Source organism: Balaenoptera physalus (genome assembly GCF_965194825.1).
Source record: "Balaenoptera physalus genome assembly, chromosome: 5".
Classification (NCBI taxonomy): domain Eukaryota; kingdom Metazoa; phylum Chordata; class Mammalia; order Artiodactyla; family Balaenopteridae; genus Balaenoptera; species Balaenoptera physalus.
In genome coordinates this window covers 58,407,405-58,423,349 of record NC_138884.1, presented here as the reverse complement: position 1 = coordinate 58,423,349, position 15,945 = coordinate 58,407,405, and the positions used below count along the sequence as shown (strand labels likewise).

The window sequence follows — 15,945 nt, the reverse complement described above, 5'->3', positions numbered from 1 at the left end:
ACATTAGTATAGAATAAATAGTCTTGGATTTTTACTAAATTTCTCCTCTCTCTTTCTTAATGTCTCAACCTTCAAAGAGCTCGCCTCTTTTTTCTCCCCAATGCTCTCCTGCTTTGCCCTGCTGTGCACAAATAGGATCTGTCTGGGGAATGCTTCTGTCCTTCCCAGTGTAGGACAGTGGTTAGAGCAGAAGTTCTAGAGAAACACCACCTTTGTGGTAAAGTTATCAAATTATACTGTACCTCATTTTCTCCACCTACAAAATAGTGACAAAAATGGTACCTAACTCATAGGATTATTGTGAAGATTAAATAAGTAAATTCATGTAAAGCACTTAGAAGAAAGCCCGGCACATAGAAAGCACTCATCAAATGGTATCTGTTATCATAATCATATGCTTTTCTTGTAATTTATTATTACATTAAACAGTCACAAGGCAGGATTTATGAATAACAAAATATCACTAAGTTAGTTTTCTTATGCTTACTGGGTCAACAGAGTAATGCTGGGCATGGTACTTGGCCTAAAATGTGTTCAATAAATATCTGTAGTTGAATAAACAAGAATATAAAAAGAGATAAAAGGTAAATATATACTTTGTCCTATGTCATTGAGGAAGCAGCCATTCTATAAATGATGACCAGATAACCTATCTTTTCAAGTGCTAAAAGTAAAAAAAAGGCCAAAACACAAACCAAAAAAACCCCATTTTAATCATGTTTGATGAAAGTCTTCCTTGAAATTTAAGGTACTTAGCATCATGGTCTCCATAAACCCTCAGAAAAGTATGAGCTGCCTAAAATTCATCTCCGATTTCATGGGTGTGTGAGCGTATGTGCTTTTTCTGGTGAGTTCGTTGTTTTATCAGAGGCTAAAAGAAGTATGGGACCCCCTAAAAGTTCAAGAACCACTGGTTTGAAAAGCATTTAAACTATTTCTGGTAAACTGTGCTCATTGATGGTTATCATGCAGGGATGGAGTATAGCAATGGCCTTGAGACCTGCCTGGATGCACAAGGCTCTCTGTCCCTACGTCAAGCAGCGCATATTGAGCTCTGCGTGGTTCATCCGATTAATCCTCCAACACCCACTGAGGTAGGTACAACTATTATGCCTATTACAGTGTAAGTAACTAGCCCAAGGTCCCATAGTTAATAAGGGGTAGGGCCAGAAATCAATCTTGACAAGCGGTCTCCAGGCTGGCTAAACTATTATCATGAGACGTGGGTTTAAACCAAAAATAAATGGATTCTGAATGAGGGTTCCTCTAGGAAAAACACATGATCTTGAGTTGATGGACACTGAGACATCCATTATGGTTGTCAGAGACGTTTTCCTCTTTACTTCTTAGTTCTCCGTTGTGGTCCAAATAGTTGGAATTGTTAGACAAGTGACTTCTGCATAAATTAGGGGATGTTGTACTTGCTTTAATGCAATCAGTGAATATTTTTAAAAGGTGAGTGTTCTTTAATTACGGTATTAAAACACGTTATTTATAGGGTTCCCCACAGTGAATCCTTTTGCGGTGGGAACATCTAAATCACATGGAATCATGGTATTCCAGGTGCCTGGGGCCCACCCCTGGAGATTCTAATTTGGGAGGGGTGGGATGAGGCTCCAATAAACGATTTTTTATAAAGCTCCAGAGATGATTCTGTAGCATAGTAGGTTTGACTATCATTTGGTGAGCTTAGATTTTCACATAATACTTCTGTTTGAGTGATGCTGGCTCTGATTGTGTAAAACTTGAGTGCTGAGTAACTATTGAGTATTTAATAACTCAAGAGTGATTTAAAATAATGCACTTTTATAGCACTCACACAAGGCAGATATTAAATATTCCTGTATTCTTTTCCCACTAGATTTATGCTGACTTTTAAAAAAAATTACATTATTTCACTTTTTAAAAAATTTTATTTATTTTTGGCTGTGTTGGGTCTTCGTTGCTGCGCGTGGACTTTCTCTAGTTGCAGCGAGTGGGGGCCGCTCTTCGTTGCCGTGCGCGGGCTTCTCATTGCAGTGGCTTCTGTTGTTGCGGAGCACGGGCTCTAGGCGCGTAGGCTTCAGTAGTTGTGGTGCATGGGCTAAGTAGTTGTGGCACACGGGCTTAGTTGCTCCGCGGCATGTGGGATCTTCCCAGACCAGGGATTGAACCCGTGTCCCCTGCATTGGCAGGCGGATTCTTAACCACTGTGCTGCCAGGGAAGTCCCTATGCTGACTTTGTTTTGATTTCTAATTTAGTTTGGCTGATAATTAAGCTTGTTCAGCAGCACTGCAACTGTATCTTTCAGCAGCTTATATATTCTGGGGCCAGCTTCTCAGTGGACAACAGCACTGTGGAGTTGTTAAGTACGTGGGTTCTGAAATAAGACTGTCTGGGTCAAGGCTTACTTTCACCACTTACTAGCTGTGTGACCAATGACCACTGATTTAACCTCTGTTCCTTAATGATCTCATCTATAAAACTGAAATTAGTAATGCTGTGTATTTCATAAGCTCATTGTGAAACAATATATAAATTCTTTACAATAACACTTAGTGTATAGTAAGCTCTCAACTAAGATTAGAACTCAGACTCATCTCAACAGAAACCATTTAAGTAATATTATATGCTCTCTTCCCAGGAAGAAAGGAGCATTGTTAACAAATGTGTGCACTGAAATCCATCTGCTAAATCCCCAGATAGTGAAAGAACCTTTGTCTGTGGTTGACTAGGTAACACAAACGCTTTAAGGATAAAAGAAAAAGGAAGAGTGACCCTGGAAAGATTTAGTGGCCTGGTATATGGACTTCACCCAAGACATACCCACAGAGAATAATTTCTGCAGGAAGCAAATTTGTCCCTTCCATTAATGATGGGTAGGTGGAGATTTTAGAGTGTATGGAGGAGAAAGAAGAAGCCCTGTTTTAATGTCTATTCTAGGTCCTACTGCTGACACAGCTAAATTTTGAACTCTGACTTAGAATTTGGATAAATGTAATGACATTTGCACTTCAAAGTTTCCACGAACACTATATTCTGTCTTTCTGAAAATCATTCATTGAAAAGTCTTGCCTTTGCCTCATGGTAAGCGTGTGGGTTGCCTTGTTAGCTTGAAACTGCACAATGTACGGGGTCAAGGCCGGCCCTAGTTTGACATAGGCTCCTCTGTTACTGCCAATTTCATAGTAGTTGGAGGCAGAAAAGATGGTTAACACCTAAACGAAAAAACAGGAAAGAGACGGGCATTCAGGTTCACTGAAGAACTCTTCACCCTCAACCCTACAGGGCCCAACCCAATTTCAGGGGTGGCTGTTCCTTCTTGATCTCGTCTATGTTTATTTTGTTTCGTTTTGGTTTTTTTTTTATCATTAATGCTAGTAGGGCAGGAGTTATGACTCAAGTAATAAAATCTTGAACTCTGATAGGACGTCCACAACATGTTTTCTTAACATTTTTATCCCAATCAAAAATAGCAGGGGTCATAGAAAACACTTCATTTGGTTCGACTCAGAGGCAAGCTAGGTCTGATTAACTGGGATGGCCATTACAACTAGCAGGCAGATCAGTTATTAAAGGTGGTGTGAAGCCTCAGAGCAGAGTCTCCTTTGGAGTGTTGGGCCTCCTGAGATGTTCTGTGAAAAAAATTTCCGCTGTCAAGACAATGGGAAATGCTAGACACTGTATCTCTTCTTGGAGATTTACAATGAATATAGGAAATTAAAGGCTCTCAGAAGTCCTGCAATAAAGAAACTTATACAACTGTTTAACACTCCTGTTAAACATTTCTTACATTAGTTGATGTCAAACTTTTTTCCTCAGCATGGAAACCTGTTAATTCTCCTGTAGAGTTGGTATTTGTGGGCATTAGGCTAAGCAAACATTGTAGGATTTGGTGATGCCCAAAGATTTAGACAGGATGTTAATTATGCTCCTGAGGAGACAAACAATCCTGAATGCCTGCCTGGGGCTCAGTGCAGAGATCCTGTTACCCTATAGTGTAGTTTGAGACCTGTGACAGTAAGCAATGTGACAAAGAATAGAGATGTGGCTGGGAAAACACTGGGCCATATTTCCATCCATGAAATGGGACCATATCTGCCCCTCACTTTCCTCTCAGGGTATTGGTAAGTGGTGGCCTCAATCAGATTTTGAGTTTTAAAGAGGCTACAAAAGTCAAGGATAAATGACTGTAAAGGACCTAGTTACTTTGGGCAAGTGGATGGCAAATGGATAACAGCTACAAGGCACAGCCGACAGTGAGGAGCTGAGAGCCTTAGCTCATCCATGCCCTGGAAGGGCGATATGGACCGGACCACCCTTGCGCGATGGCAGAGGCCTGCCCACCTTGCGGCCGTGGCAGAATTCATAGCCCTCGGGTTTGCACTCGTGCGAGCGGATCAGGAATTGCAGATTGTATTTCTGTAGCAACCGTTCTGTCACATTAGGCCCAAAATAACAGCCACCTCCTCGAACGGTGTTGGCCTTGCAGCCCGCCTGAGCCATGGGGTCACTCCACAGTATATCCACCACCTAGAGAGAAAAGGCGTATTTTGCAAAAGGAGAGACTTGCATTTTAAAGTTTCAGTTGTAAGTCGATGTTGAGGTCCAGATCGATGACTCAGGGAGAGTGTAACCCAGACTCACCGTCTCTCTCTTGGAGGTTTGTTGCCTCAGTCACCTGCGATTCCTCCTCTTTCTCACCACCCTCCATCCAATCCATCAGCAAGTTCTGCTAATTTTACCTCTTAAGTAATTCTGAATTCCCTCCTTTTCTTTACTGAATGAGGCAGAAGAAGCTGCCATTTTTCGTAGGTCAGAAATGGTTGAACACCAAGGAGTTCAGGTAGTCCTATTAGCACCACTACACGAGATCACCGGCCGCAGAATCTCCCACCTGGATTACAGGTCTCCCTGCCAAAGTCTTGGCCTGGGGAAGCGGCCCCCCATTTGGCCGCCAGAGTCATCTATTTCGGCAAGCACTGTGCGTGCCTACTCAATTTCCGTTCTCCTCCTTCCTAGCTAACAGAACTCTTCCTGGGGTATTCGGCATGGCAATGCGCCTGGCTAAATACTTGCTTTCGCACTCTCCCTTGCAGCTAGGGGTGGCCATGGGATGCAGTTCTGAAGATTTTGGAAAAGCCTTTAGTTGCCTGAAAACAGAAGACAGAAGCGGCCGATGTAGCCCTTCTGGCCTTGAGCCACAGCAGCCAACTGATAGATGTCAGATACATATAAAATAGCATCCAATAAACTGTGGCTTACCTTCTTAGCCCAGTGATGCTAGGTCACTAAACCTAGTTTACGCAGACAATAGAGCCCACCTGCTACATCTTCCCATCCTTTATAAAACTCCAAAGTATGAGTTATTAGGCAAATATATCCTTCTGGGGTGTTCTAACTCCAGGGAGGGAGAGAAAGAGGGGCGAAAAAAAAAAAACCACTCTGAATTTACATGGAAGGAGGAGATTTGTTCGGTTTTTCTGAAATCCTCCCTCTTTCCCGAAGGCAGCCAAAGTGCAGGGAGTAGCGCCAGCCACACCCACCTGCCTCCACGCCTCCTGAGTGGGCTCCGGCCGCCCCTCAGCTTCCGGGTCCGCTTCGGATGCCAAGGGCAAGGGCTCCTCCTTCTCCTTGATCACCGGGAAGCCCGCTTGCTGCCGACACCTCTCCAGCTCCAGGTCCATGGAGTGCCGCGCCCAATGGGAGAGCTCGTTGGGGTCCAGGGGGACCCTGCAGGGGACGCTGGAGGAGCGCCCGGCTCTGTGGGCCTTCTGGCTGCTGGGGCGGAGGGGCGAGGTGGGGAGAGAGTGGCTTTCGGGGAGGAACCACGGGGAGGGTCTCCCGGCAGAGCTCGTCTGGTTGGCTTTTCCCTTCTCCGCCTGTTTCTTATGCTCCTTTCTCGTTTTGCACCTCATGGTGGAAACAATCTAAAAATGTCCAGAAAAGATAACAGATGCTTCAATGAGACGGTTGGTCCTTTTTGAGCAGCACTTTGGCATCAAGGCAGTGCTCCCCGCATTGGGCTCCACGGATGGTCCCAGCAGTGACAAGGTCAGCAGAGAACTAGGAGTAAGCCTTTAGAAGCTTATATAGCAATTTGATATTGCTGTCATTCAAGCACGTGATCAGTGGGCTTATATGTTTTGTTTGTATCTCATTTTTCTAGTCATTCACATTTATTGGATTTTACAAAAGTATTATTGATCTGTGACAAATTAGAAATTTATGAAACCTGGTCCTCCACCACAGATAATTGGAAAATGCTAACTTAGGTCATTGTTTCTAGGAACCTAGTGATTTTTAGACAAGGATGGGAAAGGGCACCTCTCAGGAAGGAGAGCCCTTATTGACTTCCCTGTTGTTCCACAGACGCAAAAACAAAGGAGAAGAAATGCAGCCTATGGCTGAGAAATGTTGGAATGGGAATAACTTGATGCTTACAGTGGGAGAGACAGCACTTACTGGCAGTTTACAGGAAGTGCTATCTTGTCTGCTGAGGAAGGACAGGGGAGGGGAAGGGAGGACCTCTTTTCAGCCTGGACCTAATCGGGAAGATACTCTTCTTGCCAAAGGGACTGAGTGTGGTCCCTCTCACTGCCTCAGAGTCATTATGGTTCTGGGACCAAGCCACCAATGTAGAGGACACAAGCAGGAAGAATTCTGATGATGAGAAAGAGAGCTCAGGCCACAGAGCAGAGCTGGGGCATCCAGCCAGAGGGAGAGAGCAGCCATTCCCGGGGTGCCTGAGTGCCACCGTGAAGACTGAGGGCCACAGTGTTCCACAAGGACATCAAGATAAAGGTCTGGCTCACAGGGGGAATTCTGTGCAAGTGTGTAATCAAGGAGCAAGAACTTTCTGCAAATAGGTCTAAGGGCTGATGTACAAGAAAGCCACGTCCTGGTGTGGACTGACTGTGGGCGGGAACAATGACGGACACTCAGAGTGGCTCGGCGGTAACTGACTGACATTTGAAGAGGGATCCAGATGGAAGAGAACGGAACAGAGGTTCTTCTCTAACATTGGACAAGCGCTAATTACTTCCTAGGCAGTTCCAGCCCTGGGCGTAGAGAGTGAAAGTCCACAAAATGTGAGTGGACTCATAACCACCTCCTTCTCTCCTCATCTGTCTTCTTGCCAACTCACAGCCGAGGGCAAGTCCATCAGTCCTGCCCTTACGATCCTCAGGTAACTTTATAAGGATATTATCTGCTTCAGGAGGCATCCTTAGGACTTCCCTGGTGGCACAGTGGTTAAGAATCCACCTGCCAATGCAGGGGACACGGGTTCAATCCCTGGCCCGGGAAGATCCCACATGCCGCAGAGCAACTAAGCCCGTGCGCCACAACTACTGAGCCTGTGCTCTAGAGCCCGTGAGCCACAACTACTGAGCCTGCGCGCCTAGAGCCCATGTTCTGCAACAAGAGAAGCCACGACAATGAGAAGACCGTGCACCACAACCAAGAGTAGCCCCCGCTCACCGCAACTAGAGAAAGTCCCCACACAGCAATGAAGACCCAACGCAGCCAAAAATAAATAAATTTATTAAAAAAAAAGAGGCACCCCTAACTTTTATTCTTAAGGGGAATAATAGTTTTAATATGTATTGAGCCTTTTCCAAATAGGTGCTATCCTTGGCCCTTTATAGGAATTCACTGATTAGCCCTCACCTCCCTATGAGACAGCATCCTTACTTATAGTACAGGTAAGAAAACTGAGGCACAGAGATACTAAGACTGCACCAGGACTGACTCCAGAGCCCCTGCTTCTCCGATTTTCTGAAACTGTGGGTAATCATTAGTTAAATCCATTCCACCTATAACCTGCCTTCGCTAATCAAGGTTGTTTTAATTGTTGCTACAGAAGATATGAATGTCCTCCAAGCAGTACACAGCCTAAATAAGATGCTTGCCTGAGTTGTTTTCCGGGAACTTGGAATCAGCCGCGTCTAGTTCGAGCTGAGCTGATTAAGACTGGAGGGGACCACTGACCCTTCAACTAGGCATGCACTAGGGTACTATTAGTGCCCTTTTGAAGGTGGAGAGGCCTGTATAGCTTGGTTACACCTGCCCAGAACCATGATTACTGCACCTTTTTCTAATCACCTTTCCCCACACTCCTCACACCTCAGATGCCCTGCTGCTTTCTCCTATAAATACACTGAGCACCTTGCCTTCAAGGAGGCAGATTTGAGATTTGTTCTTCCTCTCCTCACTTGGCTGCCTTGTCAATAAACCCTCTCTTTGCTGTAAACCTCAGTGTCTCAGCATTTTGGCTGCTATGCTAGGGCAAAAGGAACCTAGTTTGGTAACAAATATGGCAAACCAGCCAGGAGGTAAGTCCAGATGGACCTTTTGGCTGTGTTGGTTGGCCCCTTGCCAGTATTGAGAGCCTGTGGGTGAGTCCAAGCAGCTCCCTTGCCCGTTTTTTCCAGGGACCATCATCTGGGTTTCCCTGGTGAGGTGCTGCTGACCTTCAGTGCTTAGTTCTGCAGCAAGGCGACAGTTTTGGGGATTTGGGGTTGGAAGACATCTTTGGGTGAGTAACCTTGTTAAAGAAATGCACCTGTGCCTAGATTGTTTGGCAATTCTGACCTCCATACCTGGGTTAAAGGCCTGGGGCTCTGGTTTTTGGTTTTGTTTGGGTCTTGTTTTGTCTGTGTCCACCTATGGCTGATTGTCTTAAGTTGCTAAGGACTGGCAATTGGGGATTCAACTTCTTGGTGACTGTAGCAAGGACCCTTGGAAAAATTCCACTGCTGTGACCACCTGGAAGCAAAGCCTCTTCAAAAGGGGAAATATTAATTCAGTTCCCCCTTGCAGCCCTCTAGGCAGCATTCTCCAAAATAGGGAGACTTGCACTTACAAATTCATGGAAAAGGTTTTTTGTTTTTATGGGGGTTTTTTTGGTAACACTGCATGGCCACAATATCCTTAAGACCCTGGAGCACAATGGTCTGAGTGGATCCTTGAATTACAATTTTGCAACTAGATTTTGTAAATGGGAAGAAAAATAGGATGAAATAATTTATGTATAGTCTTTTATGTTATTGTATCAGAAGATTGATATGTTATTGTAAGATTATGGTCCAACAGGAAGGGAAGGCAAAGAAACCTGTTTTGCTTGATTCTAATGAAAAGGAAGACGACTTGCTATTAATTCAGTCGAACGCCGCTTCGACTGCTCCTCCTCCACCCTTACATGATGGTGCTGCTGCTGTTTCATTGCCAGCGCCTGAGTCACAGCCTCAGGTTCGTCCCCACCCCTACCCCCCGACCCCCGTTAGATCCAGAAATGGGAACGGTCTTCCCCTCTCATACTGCATACTGATCAGGGTACTCAGTTTGGCCAGGGAGCTACCCAAGCTCAGGTGGGGCAATATATGTTAAGGTAAGTCCCCGTTGTGGGTGTGAATGCTGAGACCGGGCAGCCAATGGGACTGATCTGGGTCCACTTCCCCTTTTCAGCTTTAGATGTATTTAATCAGAAGAATATGCCAACTTTAGAGAGATGACCCAAAGGGAATGGAAAATCTTTTTTTCATCGATTTTTGCAACTCACAGCCCAACCTGGGCAGATGTTAAAAATATGTTAAATACCTTCCTCATTTCAGAAGAACTGGACAACTAGAATGGTGCTGGATAAAGCTAGGGAGGAGGCATATTGGCTTCATACTGAACCCCCTGGCAACCGGGTACGGGCTGCGGCAAGGGTAGCTGTACCAACAGTGGATCCTAATTGGGATGTGAATGCTGGGGACAGGCCATAACTTGAACGTTACTGAGATTTCATTCTTGCAGATTGAAATGAACATTTCATTCTTCATTGCGAAGAGGGGTACCAAAACAACTTTTATTGGTCAGAGTGCCCCCAATATACAGAAGAAACTGCAAAAGGTGGAAGGGGCTTTAGGGATGCCTATGTCTCAACTTGTTGAAATTGCCTTTTTTTTAATGGCAGAGACCAGGTTCGGGAGAAAAGGGAACAACAGAGAAGGAAACGACAGGCCATTCTGCTGGCGGCTGCCTTAACACAGGAAAGAGCTGGACCAACTCAAGGACCCACACAAGGGACTCAGCAAAGGTTAGGCGGCCCCAAGCTTCCACTCGAATGGAGCACCCCATAGTGGGACCCCTCCAGTGACACTGGAAAAGAGTGTCCCATCCTAAATAAGACTCTTGAAGAAGGTAAACAACAAGTGGCACACCAGATGCCCAAACTGAGAATGAGTGACCAAGAATGATGGGGCCCAGGGTTTCCTTTACATCCTGTCAAAATCCATCAATATCTCTCCTACAGAGGCCCCAGTGATGATGAGGGTGGGAAATCAACTTTCAGATTTTCTGACCAATTTGGGGCCACTCACTTGGTTTTTAAATACCCAGCTTTCTAAACTCTCTTCTGAGACTGTGTTTTAGTAACTGGGGTGTCTGGAGAAATCTTGAAAAAGTCTTTTCTCCTGCTGCTAGACTGCCAGATGGGGAAAATCTATCTGAAGTATAGCTTTCTATACATGCCTGAATACCCCATTCCTCTTCTGGGATGAGATTTACTAACTAAATTTACTGCCAAGGTTACCTTTGCACCTGGACGAATGGGTATTAAAGTATCACCAGAACAGGCTTGCGCACTGCAGGCTTTAGTGCTCTGACCTTGAAGAGGACAGCTAGCAATGATTCTGGATGAGATACTGCAGGAAGTGAGTCTGGAGGTATGGGCGGATGGGAGGCCAGGGAGAGCAAAGATGGCTAAGCCCAGACAGGTTAGACTTCACTCTGGGGCAAACATTCCAAACTTAAAGCAGTAATCGTTAAAGGAGCAGGCAAAGTGTGGAATTCAACCCCTGTTACTGGCCTTCCTTGAACATGAGTTAATACGCCCGTGCCGTCACCTTATAATACTCCAATTTTATTGGTCCAGAAACCAGGCACAGATGAATATTGGTTTGTGCACAACTTAAGAGCAACTGATCAAATTGTAGTGAGCAGAATATACGGGTTAGGGACTACTGGATGAATATCTTCTACAATTTGATCAATTGCTCTTAAGTTGTGCACAAACTGCATTTACTGCATTAGAGTTGAAGAATTCCCTTTTTTTGTATACCCATGAGTTTTGAATCCCAAGAGTCGTTAGGTTTTGAATAGTAAGATCTAGATACAAAAGTTAACAGTACCGTTGGATAGTACTTCCTCAGGGATTTAAAAATTCCCCCACAAGGGATTTCCCTGGCAGTCCAGTGGTTAAGACTCCACGCTTCCACTGTAGGGGGCGCGGGTTTGATCCCTGGTCGGGGAACTAAGATCCTGCACGACGTGCAGCATGGCCAAAAAAACAAAAAACAAAAATTCCCCCACAATATTTGGAGAAATCCTGGCAAAAGATTTGAGGGACCCTCACCTAACTGAGGGAGCCTTGATGCAGTATGTGGATGATATTCTGATTGCTAGTAAGACAAAGGACACCTCAGACCAGAGTATGGTTTTGACTTTGAATTTTTGGTTGAATGAGGCTATAATGTGTCCAAGAAAAAGGCACAGATTTTCTGCCCTCTGTCAAATATTTGGGTTTTGAACTCTCACAAGTGCACAGAGACTTGACCCCTGACAGAGGAAGCTCTAGTCAGGGTTGCCGTTCCCACTGCCGAGAGACAACCGCAGGGATTCCTAGGAATGGCTGGGTTCTGCCTCATTTGGAGTCCCAACTTTGGACTCATTGCAAAACCCCTTTAGGAAGCTCTTAAAGGAGGAGGCAGTGAATCTCAAGTCTGGACTAGGGAAATGCCATAAGGCATTCCAGGTTATCAAAGAAAAACTGCTAACTGCCCTGGCTTTAGGTCTTCCAGATAACATCAGAAAGCCCTTTGACTTATCTGTTCATGAGAGACAAGGAATCAACCTTGGAAACCTGACTCGGAAACTGGGCAGCATAAGGAGGCCTGTTGCATATTTCTCAAAGCAGTTAGATACAGTTACTAAGGGATGGCCAGTTTGGCTTTGGGCTATAGCAGCTGCCTGTGATCTTTTACGAGAAGCAGAGAAATTTACACTAAAACAACCTACCACCGTGCATACCCCTCACTGTGCACTTCTCCTCCTAGAACAGAAGGAAGGATATTGGTAAACTTCAGGAAGATGAGGAAAATATCAGGCTATATTATTGGATAATCCTAATGTTACTCTGAAAGCAGTCTCCACCTTGAATCCTGCCACTTTGTTCCCAACTAATACTGAAGAGCCTATGCATGACTGTATTCAGATAATCGCACAGGGCTATTCCAGCCACCTAGACCTGATGGACCAACCATTGGAGGACCCAGTCCTTGAGATGTTCACAGATGGAAGCAGCTTTATGGACCAGGAACAATGCAAAGCTGGGTGTGCAATGGTAACTCATCCCAAAGACACTGGAAGCAGAAGCCCTTTCCCCACGTACCTCCTCACAAAAGGTGGAACTTATAGCCCTGATGAGAGCCCCCCATACAGGTAAAGATAAGAGAGTAACTATTTTCACTGATTCTAAAATGTACTTTCTTGGTGGTCCATGCTGGGGCCATTTGGAGAGAGAGAGGATGTTAACTGCAGGGAAGAAGGAAATTAAACCTGCCAAAGGAATTTTAACCTTATTAGAAGCTGTCTTGGAGCCAAAAGAATGAATGTCCACTGTCCAGGACATCAGAAATCAGATTGTCTGACTGCTCAAGGGAATAATCTAGCAGATCAAGCAGCAAAGCTAGCAGCCAGGACTAAAACACCTAGATCCCCAATGTTGGCCCTGATCCCCTGATGTGGATCTGACAAGATGCTATCCAAAGTATTTTCCTGAAGACTTAAGGCCAATGAATGGGGATCTGATTGGAGTCCTGGCCATTCTCAGGATGCTGACTCTAGGAAGGGTGGGTTTATAACAGACATAGCAAGATCCTTGTACCTGAACGCCTTATAGAAGATGTAACACCTTATATACACTGGAGTACCCACTGTGGGAGAGATGCCACCCTCTAGTGGATTCAGAAATTCCTTACAGGACCAAACATGCAAAGGACAATTCAAAAGGTGATACAGAAATGCATGGTATGTACTAAAAATAATCCTAAAACTGGGCCACTGCCATTAATCAAAGGAGTTCAGACTCCAGGTACTGGACTGGGAGAAGATCTTCACTGTGATGCCAAGAGCCACTGGAAACCTTAGGTGCTTATTAGTATTTGTGGACACTTTCACTGGTCGGGTAGAAGCATTTCCTTGCTGGTCTGAAAAAGCCTGAGGTTGTTAAAGCTCTCCTAAAAGAAATAATTCCTAGGTTTGGGTCACCTGTGTTCATTCAGAGTGACAATGGAGGGGCCTTTATAGCAAGAATAACTCAAGAAGTATCTAGAGTCTTAAACCTTTGTTGGAAAGTACATGCTTCTTGGCGACCCCAATCTACTTGCAAACTGGAAAAGAGGAATCATACTCTTAAAAAGACTGTAACTAAAATTTGTCAGATTAATTTAACCTGGGATAAAGCCTCACCAGTTGTCCTGCTTTGAGTGAAGGTAGACCCTACAAGCAGGCTCCAGTTGAGCCAACTATGAAATGTTGTATGAGAGACCCTGCCATTGTTCCAGAAATGGTTTGAGATCCAGAAGGAACTCAAATTAAGGAACGTAGATAATGTCAGGTGTGTAGAATCACTGGAAGCTACTCGAACTGCTCTATATAAGTTTGCTTCTAGCAGGTTAATGTTTCCCACAGATGTTCACCTGCGCCACTTTTGTCCTGGAGACTGGGTCCTGCTGAAATCTTGGAAGAATAAACATCCAGAAGGCTATCTCCATCCTTGCTGGACTGGACCTTATGAGGTGCTACTCATGACCCACTCCCTGGTGAAGTTGAAGGGATTAAGCCAGGGATCCATCACACTCAAGTTAAGCTGGTCCCACAGAGATCAGTGGAGCCACCATATCCTGCCTACAGGAATGTTTTGACACTACATTCTGACCAATGGGATGAGAGCAGAAGAGATGTATGCAACGTCTTCATTATGTCTTTAAAGGGTAGGATATTCTTCTTCCCTTCATTCCTCTATTGTATTGCCTGGAACACAGACGTGGTGGCAAGCTGTGCAGATGAGGGCGTGGGGATGACACGCTAAGGATGGCAGGAACAAGACCTCAGAATCCTTGGTCCCTGGACAATCTAGTAAACAAAGGTGCCATACCAGCCAAGAAGTGCATGTTCCCAGATTCAAACCCAGGTTTCATAAATGAAACACTGTTTCATTTATGTCTCATAAAATAGACTTTTATACCAATTAGAGTTGCCCAAAGTAGACTGGCTTGTGTGTAATGACCTCTCTGTCTTTGGAACTGCTCAGGCTACTGTTGTCAAGGATGTCGTAGCTGGGATTCCTGTGTGGATGGGCAGTGGAGGAGAGAGGCTATAGGAAGAAACCATTCAAGTGTAAGAGTCTATGACTAAAAGGAAACAGAATCTTTGCTTTTTTTTGGCTGCACTGTGCAGCTTGCGGGATCTCAGTTCCCAGACCAGGGATTGAACCCGGGCCACAGCAGTGAATGCACCGAATCCTAACCACTAGACCACTAGGGAACTCCCTAGAATCTTTGCTTTCTAGTTTTCCACTTCCAAAATGAAACAGAAAATCGAGACCTATTCATATTGTGGTATAATGTACTCTGTCTTTCATTCTCACCCTCCCTCTGCTGGTTATTGTAAGTTCCTTTAAGGCAAGTACCATCTCTGGTTATTTTTGTATTTCTGCTAGCACTTTCCTTGCATAGAGTAAGCAATTAAAACACGGTTGTTGAGTTTTAACTGCAATTGATCTTCATCTTCGTATCTGCCAACAGCATCCCCCCTGCATCTAGTAGGCCCTCAATATACCTTTGAGTTTAATTGAAGATGATCTGAATTATTTAGGAAATGGAGGCACATCAGGTGGCAGTGATTGAGGGGTAGTGATTAGAATTACCTAGATCAGGAGTGGCAAACAGATGGCACTAGCTGCCACTCCCTACTATCACGTCCACGGCAAACATTAATTGATCACAGCACGCTTGCACCAGCTGTGGATTCCCAATCCTCCGTTCAAAGATTTAATGGATTTATCAGTCAGCTGGAGTCAGCATGGAGTCAAGATGACATTTGTTTTATGTTGGCAGTGACACCTGGCATTATAGTGAAATCTGCATTATTTTAGCACTCAGTCAGTACCTTGTGCCTGTCTAGTTTAGCCAAGAACTCCAAGTCAGTCATGTCTGACACTCCACCATGAAGAATCAGGACTTTCTCATCAACCAGAGTGGCCAGCGGAAGCCAGCAGAACACATCTTGCAGTAGTTTTAGTATTTTCTTGCCATGTGTCTAAAAAAATGACATTAATATGATATTAAGTTTCAAATAATTTACTCAACTTATCTGAACTAAGAGAAGCTTTTGCTTTTAAAGGCAGCGTACCTTATATTTATGCATCACTTCCTTTGTGAAACCATATCTAGAGTTAGAAGCAGAAACAGATTTTAGATTTAGTGATATTAGTTATAGCATGCTTGCGTTTTTATAAAAATGCATACTCTAGATGCATCTACTTAAATATATGGAAAAGACACTGAGAAATAATTGCCAAAATGTTTAAAATCGTACCATTATCTGTGGGTAGAGATGTGGGATATTTTAATTTTCTTTTGCTTATCTATATTTTCTACTTTTTCTATAGTGAACCCTTATGGTTTATATGATAAAGTGTATGGCTATGTGAAAACAAATGTAATGGTTTTATTAGAACAGTAGGATATTGTATAAGTTTTTAAAAAATCTTTTAAAATGGTATATATTGTGTATTCCACTTTAGAAAATTGGAAGACTACTTTAAAAAGGCATCTAACAAATAAGAAGCTCTGGCAAAATAACTTTACAATCACAGCAAGTAAAGATCAAATCCCCAAGCATGTTTTGGTTTGTAC

General features: G+C 44.2%; 1 protein-coding gene and 1 long non-coding RNA gene across 2 annotated transcripts in view; one reads left to right on the top strand and one right to left on the bottom strand.

The window, feature by feature from the left end:
* The window catches only part of PPEF2 (protein phosphatase with EF-hand domain 2), a 32,263-nt gene that overhangs the window by 6,373 nt on the left and 9,945 nt on the right, over nucleotides 1–15,945 (bottom strand). The window contains exons 8-12 of the mRNA XM_082463772.1: nucleotides 15,440–15,476; nucleotides 15,197–15,346; nucleotides 5,527–5,910; nucleotides 4,328–4,513; nucleotides 3,056–3,198 (exon numbers count right to left, since the gene is read on the bottom strand). Coding sequence (XP_082319898.1) covers nucleotides 3,056–3,198; nucleotides 4,328–4,513; nucleotides 5,527–5,910; nucleotides 15,197–15,346; nucleotides 15,440–15,476 — 900 coding nt within the window. The remainder of the gene's footprint in view (nucleotides 1–3,055; nucleotides 3,199–4,327; nucleotides 4,514–5,526; nucleotides 5,911–15,196; nucleotides 15,347–15,439; nucleotides 15,477–15,945) is intronic.
* LOC309661897 lies at nucleotides 14–15,940 on the top strand. Its single transcript, XR_014264349.1, has 3 exons — nucleotides 14–1,094; nucleotides 9,942–14,019; nucleotides 15,834–15,940. It is a non-coding gene; the product is annotated as an uncharacterized lncRNA (long non-coding RNA).